This window comes from Dermochelys coriacea, chromosome 4 (assembly GCF_009764565.3).
Source record: "Dermochelys coriacea isolate rDerCor1 chromosome 4, rDerCor1.pri.v4, whole genome shotgun sequence".
Classification (NCBI taxonomy): Eukaryota; Metazoa; Chordata; order Testudines; family Dermochelyidae; genus Dermochelys; species Dermochelys coriacea.
Window position 1 is genome coordinate 111,931,293 of NC_050071.1, and position 15,888 is coordinate 111,947,180.

At 38.9% G+C, this 15,888-nt stretch overlaps 2 protein-coding genes across 15 annotated transcripts in view; one reads left to right on the plus strand and one right to left on the minus strand.

The window, feature by feature from the left end:
- KCNIP4 (potassium voltage-gated channel interacting protein 4) overlaps positions 1 to 12,856 on the plus strand; it is an 849,263-nt gene extending 836,407 nt beyond the window's left edge. For 4 of the 8 annotated variants that reach the window (XM_038400064.2, XM_038400062.2, XM_038400060.2 and 1 more), the window contains 4 exons: positions 5,628 to 5,735; positions 6,998 to 7,102; positions 7,437 to 7,499; positions 12,723 to 12,856. In XM_038400064.2, the coding sequence (XP_038255992.1) occupies positions 5,628 to 5,735; positions 6,998 to 7,102; positions 7,437 to 7,499; positions 12,723 to 12,770 (324 nt within the window). In that variant the 3' untranslated portion in view covers positions 12,771 to 12,856. Of the gene's footprint in view, positions 1 to 5,627; positions 5,736 to 6,997; positions 7,103 to 7,436; positions 7,578 to 12,722 lie in introns of those variants that run through there. The other 4 variants (XM_038400058.2, XM_038400056.2, XM_043514068.1 and 1 more) reach the window with 2 other exon arrangements.
- PACRGL (parkin coregulated like) overlaps positions 7,940 to 15,888 on the minus strand; it is a 36,253-nt gene continuing 28,304 nt past the window's right edge. For 2 of the 7 annotated variants that reach the window (XM_038400065.2, XM_043514070.1), the window contains one exon: positions 14,354 to 15,175. In XM_038400065.2, the coding sequence (XP_038255993.1) occupies positions 15,119 to 15,175 (57 nt within the window). In that variant the 3' untranslated portion in view covers positions 14,354 to 15,118. Of the gene's footprint in view, positions 8,497 to 13,608; positions 13,748 to 14,353; positions 15,176 to 15,888 lie in introns of those variants that run through there. The other 5 variants (XR_006281180.1, XR_006281179.1, XR_005292665.2 and 2 more) reach the window with 5 other exon arrangements.

Genomic DNA, 15,888 nt, shown 5'->3' on the forward strand with positions numbered 1-15,888 from the left:
TGTTTTCAATGAGACTTGCCTCCTGTAATTGCCTACATTGCTTTGAAAATGGGATTTAGCTGTCTAATTCACTTAGGTATGTAAGTGCCAGTGGGAAGATCTGTGCCTTAGCCCTTGCAACTCAGAGGAGAGCAATGCGTAAATACCTTTAAATATCAGGATCCACCTTCAATGCGTATTGAAGTCAGTGCTCCTGATCTAGAATGACTTCTAGCATCCTCATGGGCAGACAATGTTGCTCAGCAACTTATAGGATTTGGGCCAGTGGGAACTGAGATCACTCAGTAACCTCCAAGTAATACTCATCACTGGCAGGGCTGAGGTGTTGTGTACTAGATCCACACAAAGATTTAGGTAGCCAAATGCTCTTTTGGGAATTCAGTGGCCTGGTCTTCACTCGTGGTGGTTGGTAGGGTATGCAGCTGGACACTGCAGTGAAAGGCTCTGGTGAGGCAGGGCATGGGGAGGCAGGAGAGAAAGGCTCTGGCATTGAGGCAGCAGTGGGGCACTACACTGCTAAAAATAGTGTAGCCATCGGAGGCACAGCTTGGATGAGTAGAGAGCTGTGTAGGGCACATACCTGTAGGTTCTGGGGGTGAGACACTGCTCAGGGGAGCAGAGTAAAGCTACATCTACTTTGCTATTTATACCCATGCTAGGGTGTGTGTGCAGTTTTTGTACTCTAAGTGTAGACATAACCTTAGGTGACACTGAGACTCTCCAAGACTGCATTCAACTGCTGCCAAATCCTGTAGATGCATAAGTTTTTGCCAGAGAGCATGGGCACTGCTGCCTTAATCTGGGTGCTTATCTCTCATTTTAGCCCCAGTGGGATCCTCAAAGTATGCTCCCTCTGCATATCTCATCTGCAGGGCCTGGTCTGTTATGTGGGCTCAGAGCAGGCCTAAATTCTCACAAAATTTCTGGAGGTGATGGGGAGAAAAAGATAGCCCCCTTAGTATAGTAGTTAGGACACTTACCCAGAATGTAGGAGAGACAGGTTCTAATCCCATTTTTGCTAGATGTAGTAAAGGGATCTGAACTTGGGTTTCTCACCTCTGAGGCAAATGCCCAAACCACTGGCCTGTAGAATGATTCTGACTCTCTCTCTCTCTTTGGCTTGTTGCATAGTTAATTAGTTAGATACAGTGGAACTGTGTCAACAGAAGATGCCCTACACCAGAATATCCAGGTGAGACTTAGAGGGTGCTATCCTAGCATACCTCATGGGTTAGGGCTCTCATTTAAGAGCTGGGACACCCAAATTCAAATCCCTTCTCTACATTTGGGGGATTAAACCTGAATTTCCCACATCCTGAGTGAATGCCCTAACCACTGAGTTAAAGTCTGTAAGAGGTCTACTGCCATCACCTCCATTTCTTGTAATCCCTCCTTCCTCCCCAAACAAACAAACAAAAAAACCAGCTAACGCGCAGTGCTTAATTTGTAAGGAAAGAGGTGCTGGGGCTTAAGCAATTAGTGCAAGGGGGGAGTGGTTGAGCAACTTTTTAAAACTTTCATAACTGACGCGATAAGCCTAGAGGTGCTGGAGCTATGAACTGCCAAGCTTAGAGGTGCCGGGCCTCAGCCCCGAAATAAATTAAGCGCTGCTAACATGCCAAACTCCAGGAGAAAGATTAGGGCTGAGAAGCTCTGGAGTTAGGTGCTTATCTCCCTGAGAATGGCAGGCTTAGACCAACCTCTCTTGTCAGAACCTAGGCAGCTCAGCATTATGGCTCCCATGCTTATGCACCTATAGCTCCTTATATATTGTATAGGGTACTTAAAAGTTCATTCCTTTGTGGAGCTAGCCCTACCTGCAAAAGAGCTGTTTAAAGCCTTTGGGCATGATCTATGAGTAACTCACGAAAGCTTATTCTCAAATAGATTTGTTAGTCTCTAAGGTGCCACAAATACTCCTTTTCTTTTTAACTTTTATTTGTTTTTCCAAAGATGATTAATTATCTCTTAACAAAAGACAAAGTCTCTTGTCAATGACTTTCTGATTGCTTTTGTCTCAGTTATTCCTTGAGGAGAACTAATCAATTAAGTAACACCCTTAAGAGTGCTAACATAAACTCAAAATTAGGGGAACTGAAAAGTAAAGCTCCTAATCATGTCTTTCTCTGTATCTTGTTCAGGGCCGGATTAACCTTTTGTGGGCCTGGCATCAAACCTATCTGTGGGCCCCCATGAGGACAATGGAGCATGGTGCGGGGAGGTCAGTCCCCGAAGTGAGGGGCCCACCAGAGGCAATGGGGAATGGCATGGCAGGGGTGGCCCTGCTCTGCCCAATGTGAGGGCCCTATTTACAGACCAGCAGTTGCCCTGTGCTGCCAGGATGCCCCTTTCCCTCGGGGGCAGGCCCATGCCACACCACACAGCCTCCCTGCACAACACCCCCTGATTCCCTATGTCCACAGGTGGTGGAAGCAGAGACTGCCCAGAGCTAGAGGTGCACTGGGGTCCAGCCAGGGGGCTAAGAGGAGCAGGTGGTGGGCCCAGGGGGGCAGAGAGGAACCCTTGGCCAGGCAGCAGGCAGGCCAAGAGGAGCAAGTGGTGGGCAGGGGGAGTCAGCAGGGTCTTGGGGCACAGTGCAAGTGGAGCAGGCTGGGACCCCTTCTGAGCATGGGCCCGGCTCCATGGAGCCATTGTCAACCTGGCACTGGGCCAAATGCAACACTGGCACTTAATAATACTAATAAAAAGCCACTGTATGTAAAAAAGTAACATGCATGGAATGGCTGCAGAACTGACTCCAAGGGTCTGTCTATGGATCATACACAAAAGGAACTTGTTTGGTGGTCTATAGATGGTTTTCTTCCATTTCACAGTGGTTCACCTCAAGTCGTAGCTGACACTTTTGCTGATAGTTTTAATGTGGGTGACAGTGCTTAGATACTATGGGGATGAGCACTAATTGAAAACCCAAGGAGGCAGAGAGAGATATTTTCTTCTTACCAAAATAGTTGCTCAAGAGCACAGGTGAGCTACATGGATGCCTGTATTCCTCCTTATGTGGATTAATAATGGATTTCATGTTCCAGCACTCATAACTTGCCTGCTTCCCAAAGCACTACATTTTACACACACACACAGAATTTAAATAAAACTAATAGGAAGTAATTTTAAACTGGATTGGCCCCCATGAACAAATGATGGGTGAAAGGTCAGGAAGAAATGCTGCTGTTTTGAGTGATTTATATTTTGAACTCATATATTATGTATGTCAAGGGCACCCAGAGTTTGGATAGGCATCCTCAAGTTTTTAGACTGAAATCTACATAAATAAATAATATATACAGTGAAGGTTGGCATAAGCAGGATAAAAATGTACAATATTAAAGATAAATTATACTTTTTTTTAAATGGAAAAGATGAATCAGCTTTTTCATCCCTCTAGACTTTGCTGTGTTGTGGCTATCTGAAATGAAAGCAATCATATACATAGCAAAAAGACTCGGTTCTTAGGCAACATGTCACAACTTCCTATCAGCGTTTGGACTTATACCTTAGGGCAAGGTGAACATTCAACCAAAAAGCAATTTATTTTCACAGTAGTGTCTACTAGTCCCATTGGTAACAGAGCTGAAAATATGACGCCAAGCCAGGGACTGATCTTGCAAGATGTGGAGCACATCATGAGAGCTGAGTCTTTTCAACACCCATGAGGCTCAATGTGCACTCAGCCCCATGCAGGAGATGCTCCAAAATATGCCATTAAGCCTTGAATGCTCAACTATTTAAAGATGGGAAGATAAAGCAAGAGGAACATTTTTCTGCCGCTCCCAAAATGGATAGCTCATTTGGTCATCATCCATGTTGCTTCTTGGCCTCTGAGGAAGTGTAGCTTGAGTACAGACCATGAAGGGGTGCAACCAAGAGAATGGTGAAGCACCAGAAAGGGGTAGAATGGGGAGGAAATGCCAGCATGAAAGTGGACAATACAGCATTAGACTTTTCAGGAAAAGATCCATCATGATTTAGAACAGCAACATAGGAATGATGATTGTTAAAATTATATGATCAAATCTGTTCTGAATTTCCTGAAGCATAATGGTTTAATATTTGGCAGTATGCTATCAAAGAGCTGTGTAGAGATTTAGCCCTGTGATGCTGAAGCTGTAAGTAAGGTCAGTAAAATGTTTTTCAGGATTCATATCTTTAAGATGCCTCATGAGGCGAGTGCACTGATACACTAATACTGGAAACTATGAGGACGTCAGCAAGCTCCAGGGCACACTAAACCAAATAGTCAAGAAAGACAGGACATTGTGCGGCATTAGCTGAGCTTGTCCTCAGTAGGTACTTAGAAGGGTAACTGTAGTGGCCATACAGGAAAAAAAAACAAAAAAATGATGCATCAGCCTCTCTTTGTCCCTGATGCAAACTCATTGGCTGTTTTCCCCAAAATACTGGCTTTTTTTCCAATGCTGAATAAACATGTAAACCTGGCCTGTGTCAGTACAGAATTATTTAACCCTTGTAGCCAATGGGTTTGGTGCTATGGTAGGACTTTGAGCCTTTACAACAATGTTTGGTTATGAGCCCAATGGCAATAACAATGATGTCACAAAATCAGGTCAGGACCAACTAGGAGAGAAGGGACTGGGAACGATAAAGCCCTGATTTCACCAAGTCTCTTTGAAAAATAAATAATAAAAATATGAAAGAAATACAACTAATAAATGTTTGACTTGTCAATTCTCGGTTTGAATGAGGTTCATGCTGCTATAAAACCATATTAATTCTGAAACACAAATCTAGTTCTAGGACTAGTGTAACACGAGTCTATTAATAGTTAGTCTTCTTGGCCTATAGGGAAGTAATGTACCTGACTAATTTCATTCTCTGAAAGCTCACTACATGTTAATCTGTCAGAGTTCTCTACCACCAAGGATCAAAGGAATGGATTCAGATTTTGTTGTTTTACTTCTGTAGACTCTCTCTACAATATTTTAATTTACAATTATCTCTGTATTTCATATAGAAGAGATAAAAATAAAGTTACATTTCTCTAATGAATAATTTTCTCATAATTGCCTTTTTTTCGTTTGCGCTCCAATTTATAGAGCAGCCAGCTTCTGAAGAAAACCTCTGCAGAGGTGTAAGAGCTGAGAATATTACCTTTATTATTGCTCTTGTGTGTAACATTTACTCCCATGTGCCGTTCCACAATAAGTTATTGCCATTTAAATTCCAGTTAAGCCCTAAATCGTGGGTTTAAGAAGTACATAGACTTTTTTCTGGACCTGTACACAGCAGTGATGTGTTTTTTCCCACATTGACTTCAACAGGAGCTGCTTGCATGCAGCATTTTATAAGGTTAGTCATACACTACAGTACATTCAATCCATTAACAGAAGGAGGCTGGAAAACTGATTGTTGCTTGTATTATATTAATAGAGCAATCCACCATGAATTGGCAGTACTACATAAAAAGTCTAGATGTTTTTTAAAACCAGTCTTTACTACTAATTACCAAAACAAGATGAAGCAACAGTCCTTCTTTCCAGCCTGGTATTACACTGGAGAATTTATCACATTGGAGTCCAGGATTTGAAAGCTGCGTATTTAGAAATATATAGTTCAGCTTTGAACTACCTAGGATTTTTTTTTCTTTCTAGGATTTCATTATGGGTCTCTCCATTTTACTCCGAGGGACAGTACAAGAAAAACTCAACTGGGCTTTTAATTTGTATGATATAAATAAGGATGGATACATAACTAAAGAGGTAAGAATTCATTTTGTAGCCACAATAACTGAAACCACAGCATGTTCGTATCCCTTCGAGTTTGGTTTGAAAGGAACGTAGCTTTAGAGAAACTGTTGTCAAAACTGAGTTTGGTAGCAAACAACTAGATAACTTATTTTCTTCCCCCCAACTTAAAATGGTTAAAATAAATGTATTTTATATAAACTTAACTCTTTTTTTTCCTTTTTCTTTTATTTTTTAAAAAAAGAACTAGCCACAAATTTAGATTTTATTAGTAGTCATAGAAGACAGAGCTGGCCAAATTTCTTAAGGAAGAGGCACAATGGGCATGCCTTTGAATACCTACATTTGCCCACAGAATTTCAAGAACTAGGTAGGGTACTTGTACATAAAAATGTGTATCCAGAAATGCAAGTGAACACTTTAAAATGCCATTATTTTCTAAAGGGCCTTTTTCTGCGAGGATTAGGCACATGCTGAACTTTACTCATCAAAGTCAATGGGACAACTCAAATGTGAAGTGAGCGTGCACATAAGTTTTTGCAAGATCAGACGCAATGTGTTTACTGATACTGGTAACTAACAGTTTCAGCAAGACACTGCATAAAGATTACAAAGGGTTTTTTTTTAAAAAAATACAGCATTTTATTCAATATATTGGCAGATGAATTACATGTTTATAATAATTCTTCTTATAGAGCACTTTTCAGTGACATATCTCAAAGCACCTTACAAAAGCTGGGGAAACACACACATTGATGTGATTTTGCCCAATCACCTTCTGCTACAAATTTTTGTTGGTTTGTTTCCACTTCCTGGTCCACAGGAGCTTTCTTTCCACAATATCATTGGACTTTTAGATATCGTAAAGCATTTAAATTCAGAAGCATAAATCTGTTTCAGTTACAAACGCCCCTCGACTTACACAATCGTTCCATTCTGGAAAGCCTTGCGTAACTCAAATTTTGCCTAAGTCAGAAATGTATACGCGTACGTTACACAAAAATTTCTACAACTCGAAAATCCTATTTCTGGCTTATGGAACTTTTTCCATAAATGTGAATTTGCGTAAGTCAGGGTTGCGTAACCCAGGGAGTGTCTGTACTTAGCGTCAATAGCTAATTTAAATTTCAAAGTGATCCATGTGCGTTATACTCGTGAAGTTGTTCAATCACAATCTGACTGTGGCACAATCTTAAATATTTCTTCTAAACTATAAAAGCTCAAAAAGATTTTGAGCATGTTCTAAAACATTTACATAAACATGTTTTTCTCTTCAGGAAATGCTTGATATTATGAAAGCTATATATGATATGATGGGAAAATGCACTTATCCTGTTCTCAAAGAGGATGCCCCTAGACAACATGTGGAAACATTTTTCCAGGTAGGGCAAGACAACAAAAAAGGATGGTCTACAAGAAAACTCCCATGTTTTCACTGGCATTTCACTAACAATCCTATTATTTTGTTACTCTATCTTCCCTGTGCCCCCATCCCAACCTACTTGTCTGTCTGATCTGTTATGTCTAGACTTTTATAGATTGGAAGCTCTCTGAGGCAGGGACTGTAATGTACTTATAGTGTCTAGTGAAATGATACCCTGACCTGGGTGGCCACCAGCCTGCAATATAACTCTGAAATAAGTAATAGATAAATTCAGTGTTTTTAAGTAGGATTTTAACATGATTTAAGCAAATGTTCTTATTCTTTTTGGACAGAAAATGGACAAGAATAAAGATGGGGTAGTTACCATAGATGAATTCATTGAAAGCTGCCAAAAAGTAAGTAATGATAAATGTGAGATATTTAGTTACTCCTATCAGCTGGCTAAATGGTTGTCACATGGTACTACCAATTAGAGGATTTGGGTGTAAAGATGTAGCTTACACTTCTAGGCACCAGGGACCACATTTCCCAAGGCACCTTTACAAAAAGGTGCGTCTGGCAACCTGTTCTACAAAAGTCAGTTACATGTGCAAATGTATACAATATTTGTATTCATAGAGGTGATAGTTTTTGAAAAGCTAATGTTCACCTATTCCACTAGTGTGTTTGCATCATCTCTTCCTATGCAAAACTACCATGTAGTAGACAAATTGTTATGTGAATATTTGAGTCTTGTGCTGGGTATATATCTGCCAGAATTCACATTTATTCACTGTAGGATAACTGAATGTGCTATTATTTAAGAACTTGTCTACAGTTAGACAAGACAGCCTTATAAAAATAAGTTCTGCAATTTTATTATGAAAAAGTTAAATACCAAAGCTTCTTGTTATTTGTACATTGTACAAGGTTACAAGCTACTAGAGAAGCATGGTACATACAGAGGGTGTCATACTACATTAGATCAAGTGTTGAGATCCAAACTTGGAAAAGGGCAACAACTGATTAGATCATGCAGATTGTTATAGCCATTGACAGTTCTTTTCTCAAACTAAAACCATCAATTCTGTCTAACAATAAATGCAGTAAAATACAGTAGATTTCAATTGATATACGAGATCTATTTGGATTGTCTTGGATAGGGGAAAGGAGATTAGGAAAATCAACAATAAGAGTCGATGTTTTGCCCTTTTAGTATATATGAAAAAGGGGCCAGACGACAAGAATTTGCAATACAGGTATGGGTAAGCAAGACTAGGAAAAGCATGTCTATCCATGAGCAACAATTTATAAACACCTTGTATCCTGAAAGCTGCACAGGAAATATAAAAGATGGTATGGACTTTGTCAGGTTTTTTTTACTTGAACCTCTAGGTATTCCATGGGAAATTCCTGTTGGATCAAAGACAAGGAGACAGTGAGACCTAGCCAATGATGTACTATTCTTAATAGTACTTCTCATGGTGGCTAATAAGCTTTGGATACCATTGACCATAGTATTGATGGTATTCTTTGCAGTGGATCCACTCCTGTCTAAGATTGCAGTGTTGCTGAGTAAGTTTTCTTTCCTGGAGAGATCCGATATAGGGTGCTGTAGGGTTTTATCTTGTCACTTCTCTTGTTCAGTATGTCTGGAAGGCCGCTCTGGCAGACGGCATTCATCTGTCTCCCTCTCATTAAATGCCAATTCTGCTATTTCCTCAGTGCCTAACTGAGGTTTGGATAAGTCTGGGTGTAAAATTACAGATGGAGTCTGGACAAGTTGGCAATGATGCAGATAGGTAGGAAAATTCATCTATAGAAATGGAGGGGTATTGTGCAGTAAGGGCTACAACATGGTTCTTTTCCAGAATGATTCACAACTTCAGCAGGCTGTTACAGCCTTTGCTGTTTCTGAGTAATCAGATATGTTGGCACTGGGTAACTGTAGTCCATCTCTGATTCATAGCATGAATGACAACCTTTAAATCCCTACATGCTTGGGTAATTTGGAAACTCATCTCCTACATCTTGCCATGGCTGTTAAGGTGTGTTGGGCATCAATGCCTGGAACTTGGCCTTTCAAGACTATCAGCAGATATTCTCAGTGTTTTGTTCTTCCCCTGACTCCTTAAAAACCCACATTTGATGAGCTTCAGATTACTCAAAGAGAGCTTAATTATAAGCATGGTTGCGTTAGATATGGACACTTTGTTTAGGCCAACTCTAAAAATTAGAGGTGGCAACATGGAAGATGACCCGTCAAGCATCTAATCACTCTCGGCCAAAAAAAATCTTTTTTTTTTAAATTTCCAACTGTACATAACATCTACAGTATTGTAGCCAGACTTAATTTAATAGATTCTATCTTTATTATCAAACAATGGAATTTCTCAGTGCTCATTCTACTTCTTGCAATAGGTTCACTATGGAATCTTTTATTCATCAATTTAAGAGATAAAACAATACATAAATGAACCAAAAGCTGAGAGCAATTCTCTTCTGCAAAATTATTCTGTGTAACTGCATTTCCTACAGTGTGTTCCTGAAATACAATTATTTCAGAATAGCAGGATCAAAATCAGCCCTAAACTGCCAATGCCAGTACCAGGTCCTTGTTTTATTTATAAATGGGTGTGTGTGTGTGTGTGTGTCCATATCACCAAAATTAATATACACACAGTGTGAAATGCAGTTTTTCTGACACTTTTCCATAATGTAGGAGTTGGTACTGTAATTGTGTTTGCTACACTTGCAAACTAATTATTAGCTGGATAACTGTACATAGAAGAAACTAATGTAGTTAGTAGCCTTCTACACTAGTTATCACACTAGAACTTAAAAAAACCCTGCAGCTTCCAAGGCCAATAGCACTGATTACAATTCCAATATATCAGAGTCTGTGGTCTTGCATAAAGGATAATCATGGGTAAAGGGAGCCCAAGAGTATCAGTAGATTTAATTGCATTGACCTAAAAGCCTATACTAGCACTATATCAGTTGCCTAACACAATATCTGATTGTTATTAGCTCAGATTGAATAAATTCTTTCTAACAGCCACTGATTTATAGTTGAAGTACAAAGCAACATCACACTGTTGATAGAACAGGAAGACTAAGAACAGATTCACTTCCTATTTCGGAACTGAGAAAGATGTTAAAAGAAGCTTTTAAAACACAGGTTAAACCTATGATTAGCTGCCAGGCCCAAAGTTTTCCTGAAAAGAGACTGTAGGAACTGGGACAGCTGTACAGTGCAGTGGGTAAAAAATGGGCTTGCTACCATTACAAAGACTGGTGTTCTATCCTATTATTAAAGAGGAAATTTGGACAGCCTTCCACACAGCATCACAACTCTAGTAGCGGAGACATTTTTTGCTGGTAGGTAATTGGTATTTACCGATTCTGTTTAGATCATCATGTGAAGATAGGTTTTGTTGTTGGATTTGTTATGAAGTATTTTACTACTGTTTATCACATCTGACCTCATTAATAGAATAGAATGAATAATCTATTGAAGGGAGTGGAGGGAGGATCTATTGGCTGCAATTCAATCCATATAAGACAGATAATGTTTGGGGGAAGGAGCCATATGATTATACAGGTAACCTTCAGTGAGAGAGTACAAACGCCATTTGTTAAATACAGCTGCAGAAACCATGCGGTTTTAAGAAGATACTTGATTGCTCCTAGACGCCCAGGTTATGGACTTGGTCATGTACACTTTCTTCCAACTGAATTTGCTGAGAAAAATTCACTATTTTCACTCTGATGTATCCCTTGCTACAGTTAGCCTCACCTTGAGATTAGTTTATGGTAATTAGCTACATGACAAGACCACCTGGAAACTAGAGCTAGGGAAGAACATGGGCTACTTTATTAGGTGGAGTTTCATGCTGAGAGTTTATCATCAATAAGCTTCTGGGTGGAATTCAAGGCAAGGATTTTAACCTATTAAGAAAGCCCTGAATGATTTGGGCCCTAACTACTTGAGAGATCACAGCTGAAACCAGCAGTGGAAAAGGAGCCGGAGTTACCTTGATCTAGGAGATAGCACTCTTCATAAGATACTCACTACTCTTAAATTCAAGACCAAATTATTTTCGTAGAGGTGGAGGTTAAGGGGTAGTTTTACTGTGAGTCATCATTATTATGTATATTTATTTAGTGGGGGGATGACCAGTACATGTTGATGACTCAAGAGATACACCTCTACCCCGATATAACGTGATCCAATTAACGCAAATTCGGATATAACATGGTAAAGCATTTCCCCTCCCAGGCTCGCGCAAGCCTGGGAGGGACGGGGGAGAAGCCGAGCGGCAGCATGCTCAGGGGAGGAGGCAGAGCAGAGGTGAGCTGGGGTGGGGGTAGATGAGCGTGGAGGGCCGCAGCAAGTAACCGGGGGGGAAACCACTCCTCACCCACCTCTGCCGCCTCTCCAGAGTGCGCTGCTGCTCCGTTTCTTCCCCTTCCCAGGGTTGCCGTGCCAAACAGCTGATTCGCAGCAAGCCTTGGAGGGAGAGAGGGAGGGGGGAGAAGCTGAGCGGCGGTGGCGCGCTCAGGGGAGGAGGCGGAGCGGAGGTGAGCTGGGGCAGGATGCAGAGCTGCTGGTGGGTGCTCTGTACCCACCAATTTTTCTCCAAGGGTGCTCCAGCCTCGGAGCACCCACGGAGTCGGCACCTAGGATGGCAGCATGTCTGGCTCCGACACACTACTCTGAGCGGCGTGTTAAGGGGGCCAGGGATAGGAGGGGTTGAATGGGTCGGGGGTTCTGAGGGGTCAATCAGCGGGCAGGAAGTAAGCGGGGGTCGGATGGGGGCAGGGCCAGGTTGTTTGGGGAGGCACAGCCTTCCCTACCTGGCCCTCCATAGCAAGTTTGATACAACGCGATTTCACATATAATGCGGTAAGATTTTTTTGGCTCCCGAGGACCGCGTTATAGATAGGATAGAGGTGTAACTGTGTAAGGGCACTGCTAAAAGTTTAAATAAAAATGGATTAAACTAGTTCCCTATTTAATATCAACAAGCAGTAAAATCAGAGAAGACTTGCTATGTTGTACTGCCAGTGGGGAAAATCTGAGCTGAGGAGTCAACAATTTTAACAATGTATTTGGGAGAATTATCGTGATGCATGCACGTGACTCAGTTTTAAATTTTTCTTGAATCTACAAAATAGTCCCCTATAATGCCAAAGGGTTTTTTGGGGAGAATATACTGTGCCAAGCAACAATTTCAAATATATGGAAGTTACTGACTGTAATCAAATTGCACATATGAAGTTACCACATATTTATATACTATTTTTTTTTTATAGAGTTTCAAGAGTTCAATTGATTACCTCCAAAACAGTGTAGACTGTTTTACCGAATGATTAACAAAAACACAAATTAACTTAATATACACTTTCCAGTTTAATTTCTTTTAATTTCAGTAATTATTTATTAATAGTTTCGGTATTTTTTTCTAAAATCAGTACCAGTTTCAGTGTTAAGTTTTAACATCACTTATTAATTTTTCCAAACAAGTTGCTGCTGTCAGTAACTAACATTAGTGACTTCTACCCACTTTTTCCTCTCTACACACTTCTGTATAGGAAATATAAGAATCTGACATGTATTTTTCTTCTTCTTACAGGATGAAAACATAATGCGTTCCATGCAGCTCTTTGAAAATGTGATTTAGTCTGCAATTAATGGACAAATGTGAACTATTCTGCAACATTACTTAAAGCTGAATTTGCCACATTTACCATATGTAGGATTGCTCAGCTTTACACTGAGACATGTATTATGCAAATAAGTTTTGTTTTATTATAAAGACCTTCCTCCCAGAAATGATTTCCCAAAGGTTAGGAAGTAATCATTTGTCCTTTATCTAATGGGATATGCTAAAAATACTAGGTTTTACCCCACAACTCCCAAAAATAGCATAGCATTTGCCATTATACAGCTTTATTACTTTTCCAACCCCTAGATAAAAGAGGCTTTAACACAAGGAGATGAAAAATAGCTGTTTTTGATACTTGTTTGTATTGGATTCAGCCCCTGGATTTTAAGTGTCTTAAAAATCCTTAAAAAGTGTCTTAGCCTCTGTTTTACAGAGAAATCATCCTTTATTTCCTTTTCACATTTGTACTGTGTAATGCTCATTTTTACATAATACTTCGAGTAAATATTGCTACAGTTGATGAGCAATACATATCTCCTACAACATCATCCATTTTTATTTGGCTTTCTTTCCTCTTTTATTGAAGCCCAGCTAATTTACATAAGAGGAAGAAATCTTTTTTATAATAAAAAATTTTATGATTCAGATAGACATGTACCACTGGTAGGTATTAAACAGATCATCCTTACCTAATAAATCTGCATTTATGAATTTTTCATGAAATGAGTACCTGAAGTCTTATATATTGTATGTGTAATTCTGGTTGGACTGTCGGCAAAGTTTTTTGCTCAAAATTAAGGACCTGAAAAGGTTTTGAGTTCAAATTTCTTTGTGAAGAAAATCTAGTTCTACCATTATTTCCAGAAGTACGTGTCTTACCAGTTTTAATGAGGAAAAAGGAGATAATGGTCTTTTGAAGCTTCCATCTCACTTCAGTACTCAGAATGCAGTAATATCTAGACAGTCTAATATCTGTTTCAATGGTCTGTTTACTATGAAAAGGGAGTAAAAAAGAAGCAAACTTTAGCTATACACCAATGTTGTTTATAAGCAGTACTACTATTACATTCTTGAGGAACATTAATTCTATCAAAGTAGGAACAGCTTTAATTCTGGACCTAAAAAACCATAAGTGCACAGATATGAAAGATTAAAATGGATCTTTTCCCCATCACAATTAAGAAATAAAAATTATTGTACTATTGTTTTGAGTGATTCCAGGCCAATACTTTGAAATGCTACTGAAGATATGCCAATCTTTATTGTGACATTTCTGCACAAACGATGTGAAGGGGCTACTGGAGTAGAAAGAATGCTGCAACCATTATTTTGCAAAAATAAATCAGGTATCTATTCTGGTGTAGAGATGGAATGTTGAAGGCTGCTCTGCTATCACCAGTGTAGGAATAAGAGTAGTACAATACACGTACACCTGAAATTTGCTGTAGCATGTTTGCGTAAACTAAATGTGCACATTTTGTAAAATAAATAAATAAATAAATAATGATAACATAAAATTATATATATAAAAATAAAATACAAGAAAGAAAAACAAGCACAATGTTTTTGTTTTTTTAAAAAATACTAGACTACAGGCATTTCTTTAACCAAATGGATTTACTGTTTCAATACACGCATCCTGAATTAACTGTTAATTCAGTACTGTGCTAAGATTTAAGTTCCCAATGTGACAGTTTTCAAAATGAAGGGTTACTGGCATGGAATATGAAAAACAGTATTCAATATCAACACCTGGTGTTTTTATCCTGTTTACGCTACTAGAGCAACACTGTACAACTAGTTTGAAATCAGTTCTTTTGTAACAGAAAACTCACATTTTCATCTCCAACACTCATCATGGAAAGAGATCATTGCAAGTTTTACCTATATAAAATAAAGATGTATATGCACTTTAGCAGTGAGTTAGTTACTGCTTAATTAATAATTACAATCAAATTCTACCTTTTATGTAACATTTGATAAACACAGTAAGTGTGGCAGAATTATTAAAGGAAATAGGAATGTACAGCAAAAATAACTTAACATTTACTTTGTTTACAGCTGAAAAAATGGATGGTAGATAATCAATTATTGACTGCAACTGTAAACATAAGACTGGATACACAAAAAGATTTATATAATAAAAATGATATAACTGTTTACCATAATTACACTTTTTCACAAGATGTTATGAGGACACTTCACTTAATCTTCAATTTTTCTCCCAAGCCAGATTACAGAATGTTTGTGGTTAGTTTTACTAGAATAAGTTGTACCATAAGGAAATTCCAACAGCATCCACAGTCAGCTTCTGACGCCCACAGTCACACCATGCAGTGTAAATGACTATATGGTTCTCTCATTCAAAAGGAGATAGAACAATAGGTTGGAATTTTAGATTTGATGATAGTTACACTCTCCTGTTGATAAAAATGAAGTTTACACAGTAAGAAGCACTTAGTTCTGAAGACAACCACGTGGCAATCTGTATTACAACATTTCCTTAAAATTATACATATCTAAACACCATCATGCAAACTAAACTATCAAAAGAAGAGATTTGAAGACAGAGAAATCAAATCTCTTTCTCAGAGGAAAAGTAGCAGAGACAAATAACTTAAAAAAAAACACAACCAAACATGCAAAGAACTGATAAAACAACAGAAGAAAACAGATGGGAGAACTACAGGAGGGTAGAATCTATTAACTACCGCTAAGTTCTTGCTGCTCTCACTCGAATAAATTTTTTTTCTTTTAAAAAGGCACTCACAGAAAAAACATACAGGGTTTAAAAATTCCATAAGCCATGTGTTCTGCTGGGAAAATTGTTTTTAAATAATATCATTTACGGGGCATCATTATTTTCCTCTTCGATATTTGAAGTGAGTACCCAAGAAGGGGTAGGTGGGTGGGAGGGTGAATGAAAGAAAATCAAATGCCCAATTCGAAAGCCTTCTTACAAATGTAATTCTCAATTAAATCAGTAGAAGCTGTGTGTTTGACAAAGGCAGAATTAATCCTCAATAAGAGTTAGGAGATAATTTAAAGACAACAAGGGAGGAATGAGAGAACTTAAAGAAGGGTGCAATACTGGTTAAGAAGAAAAGGAGTACTTGTGGCACCTTAGAGACTA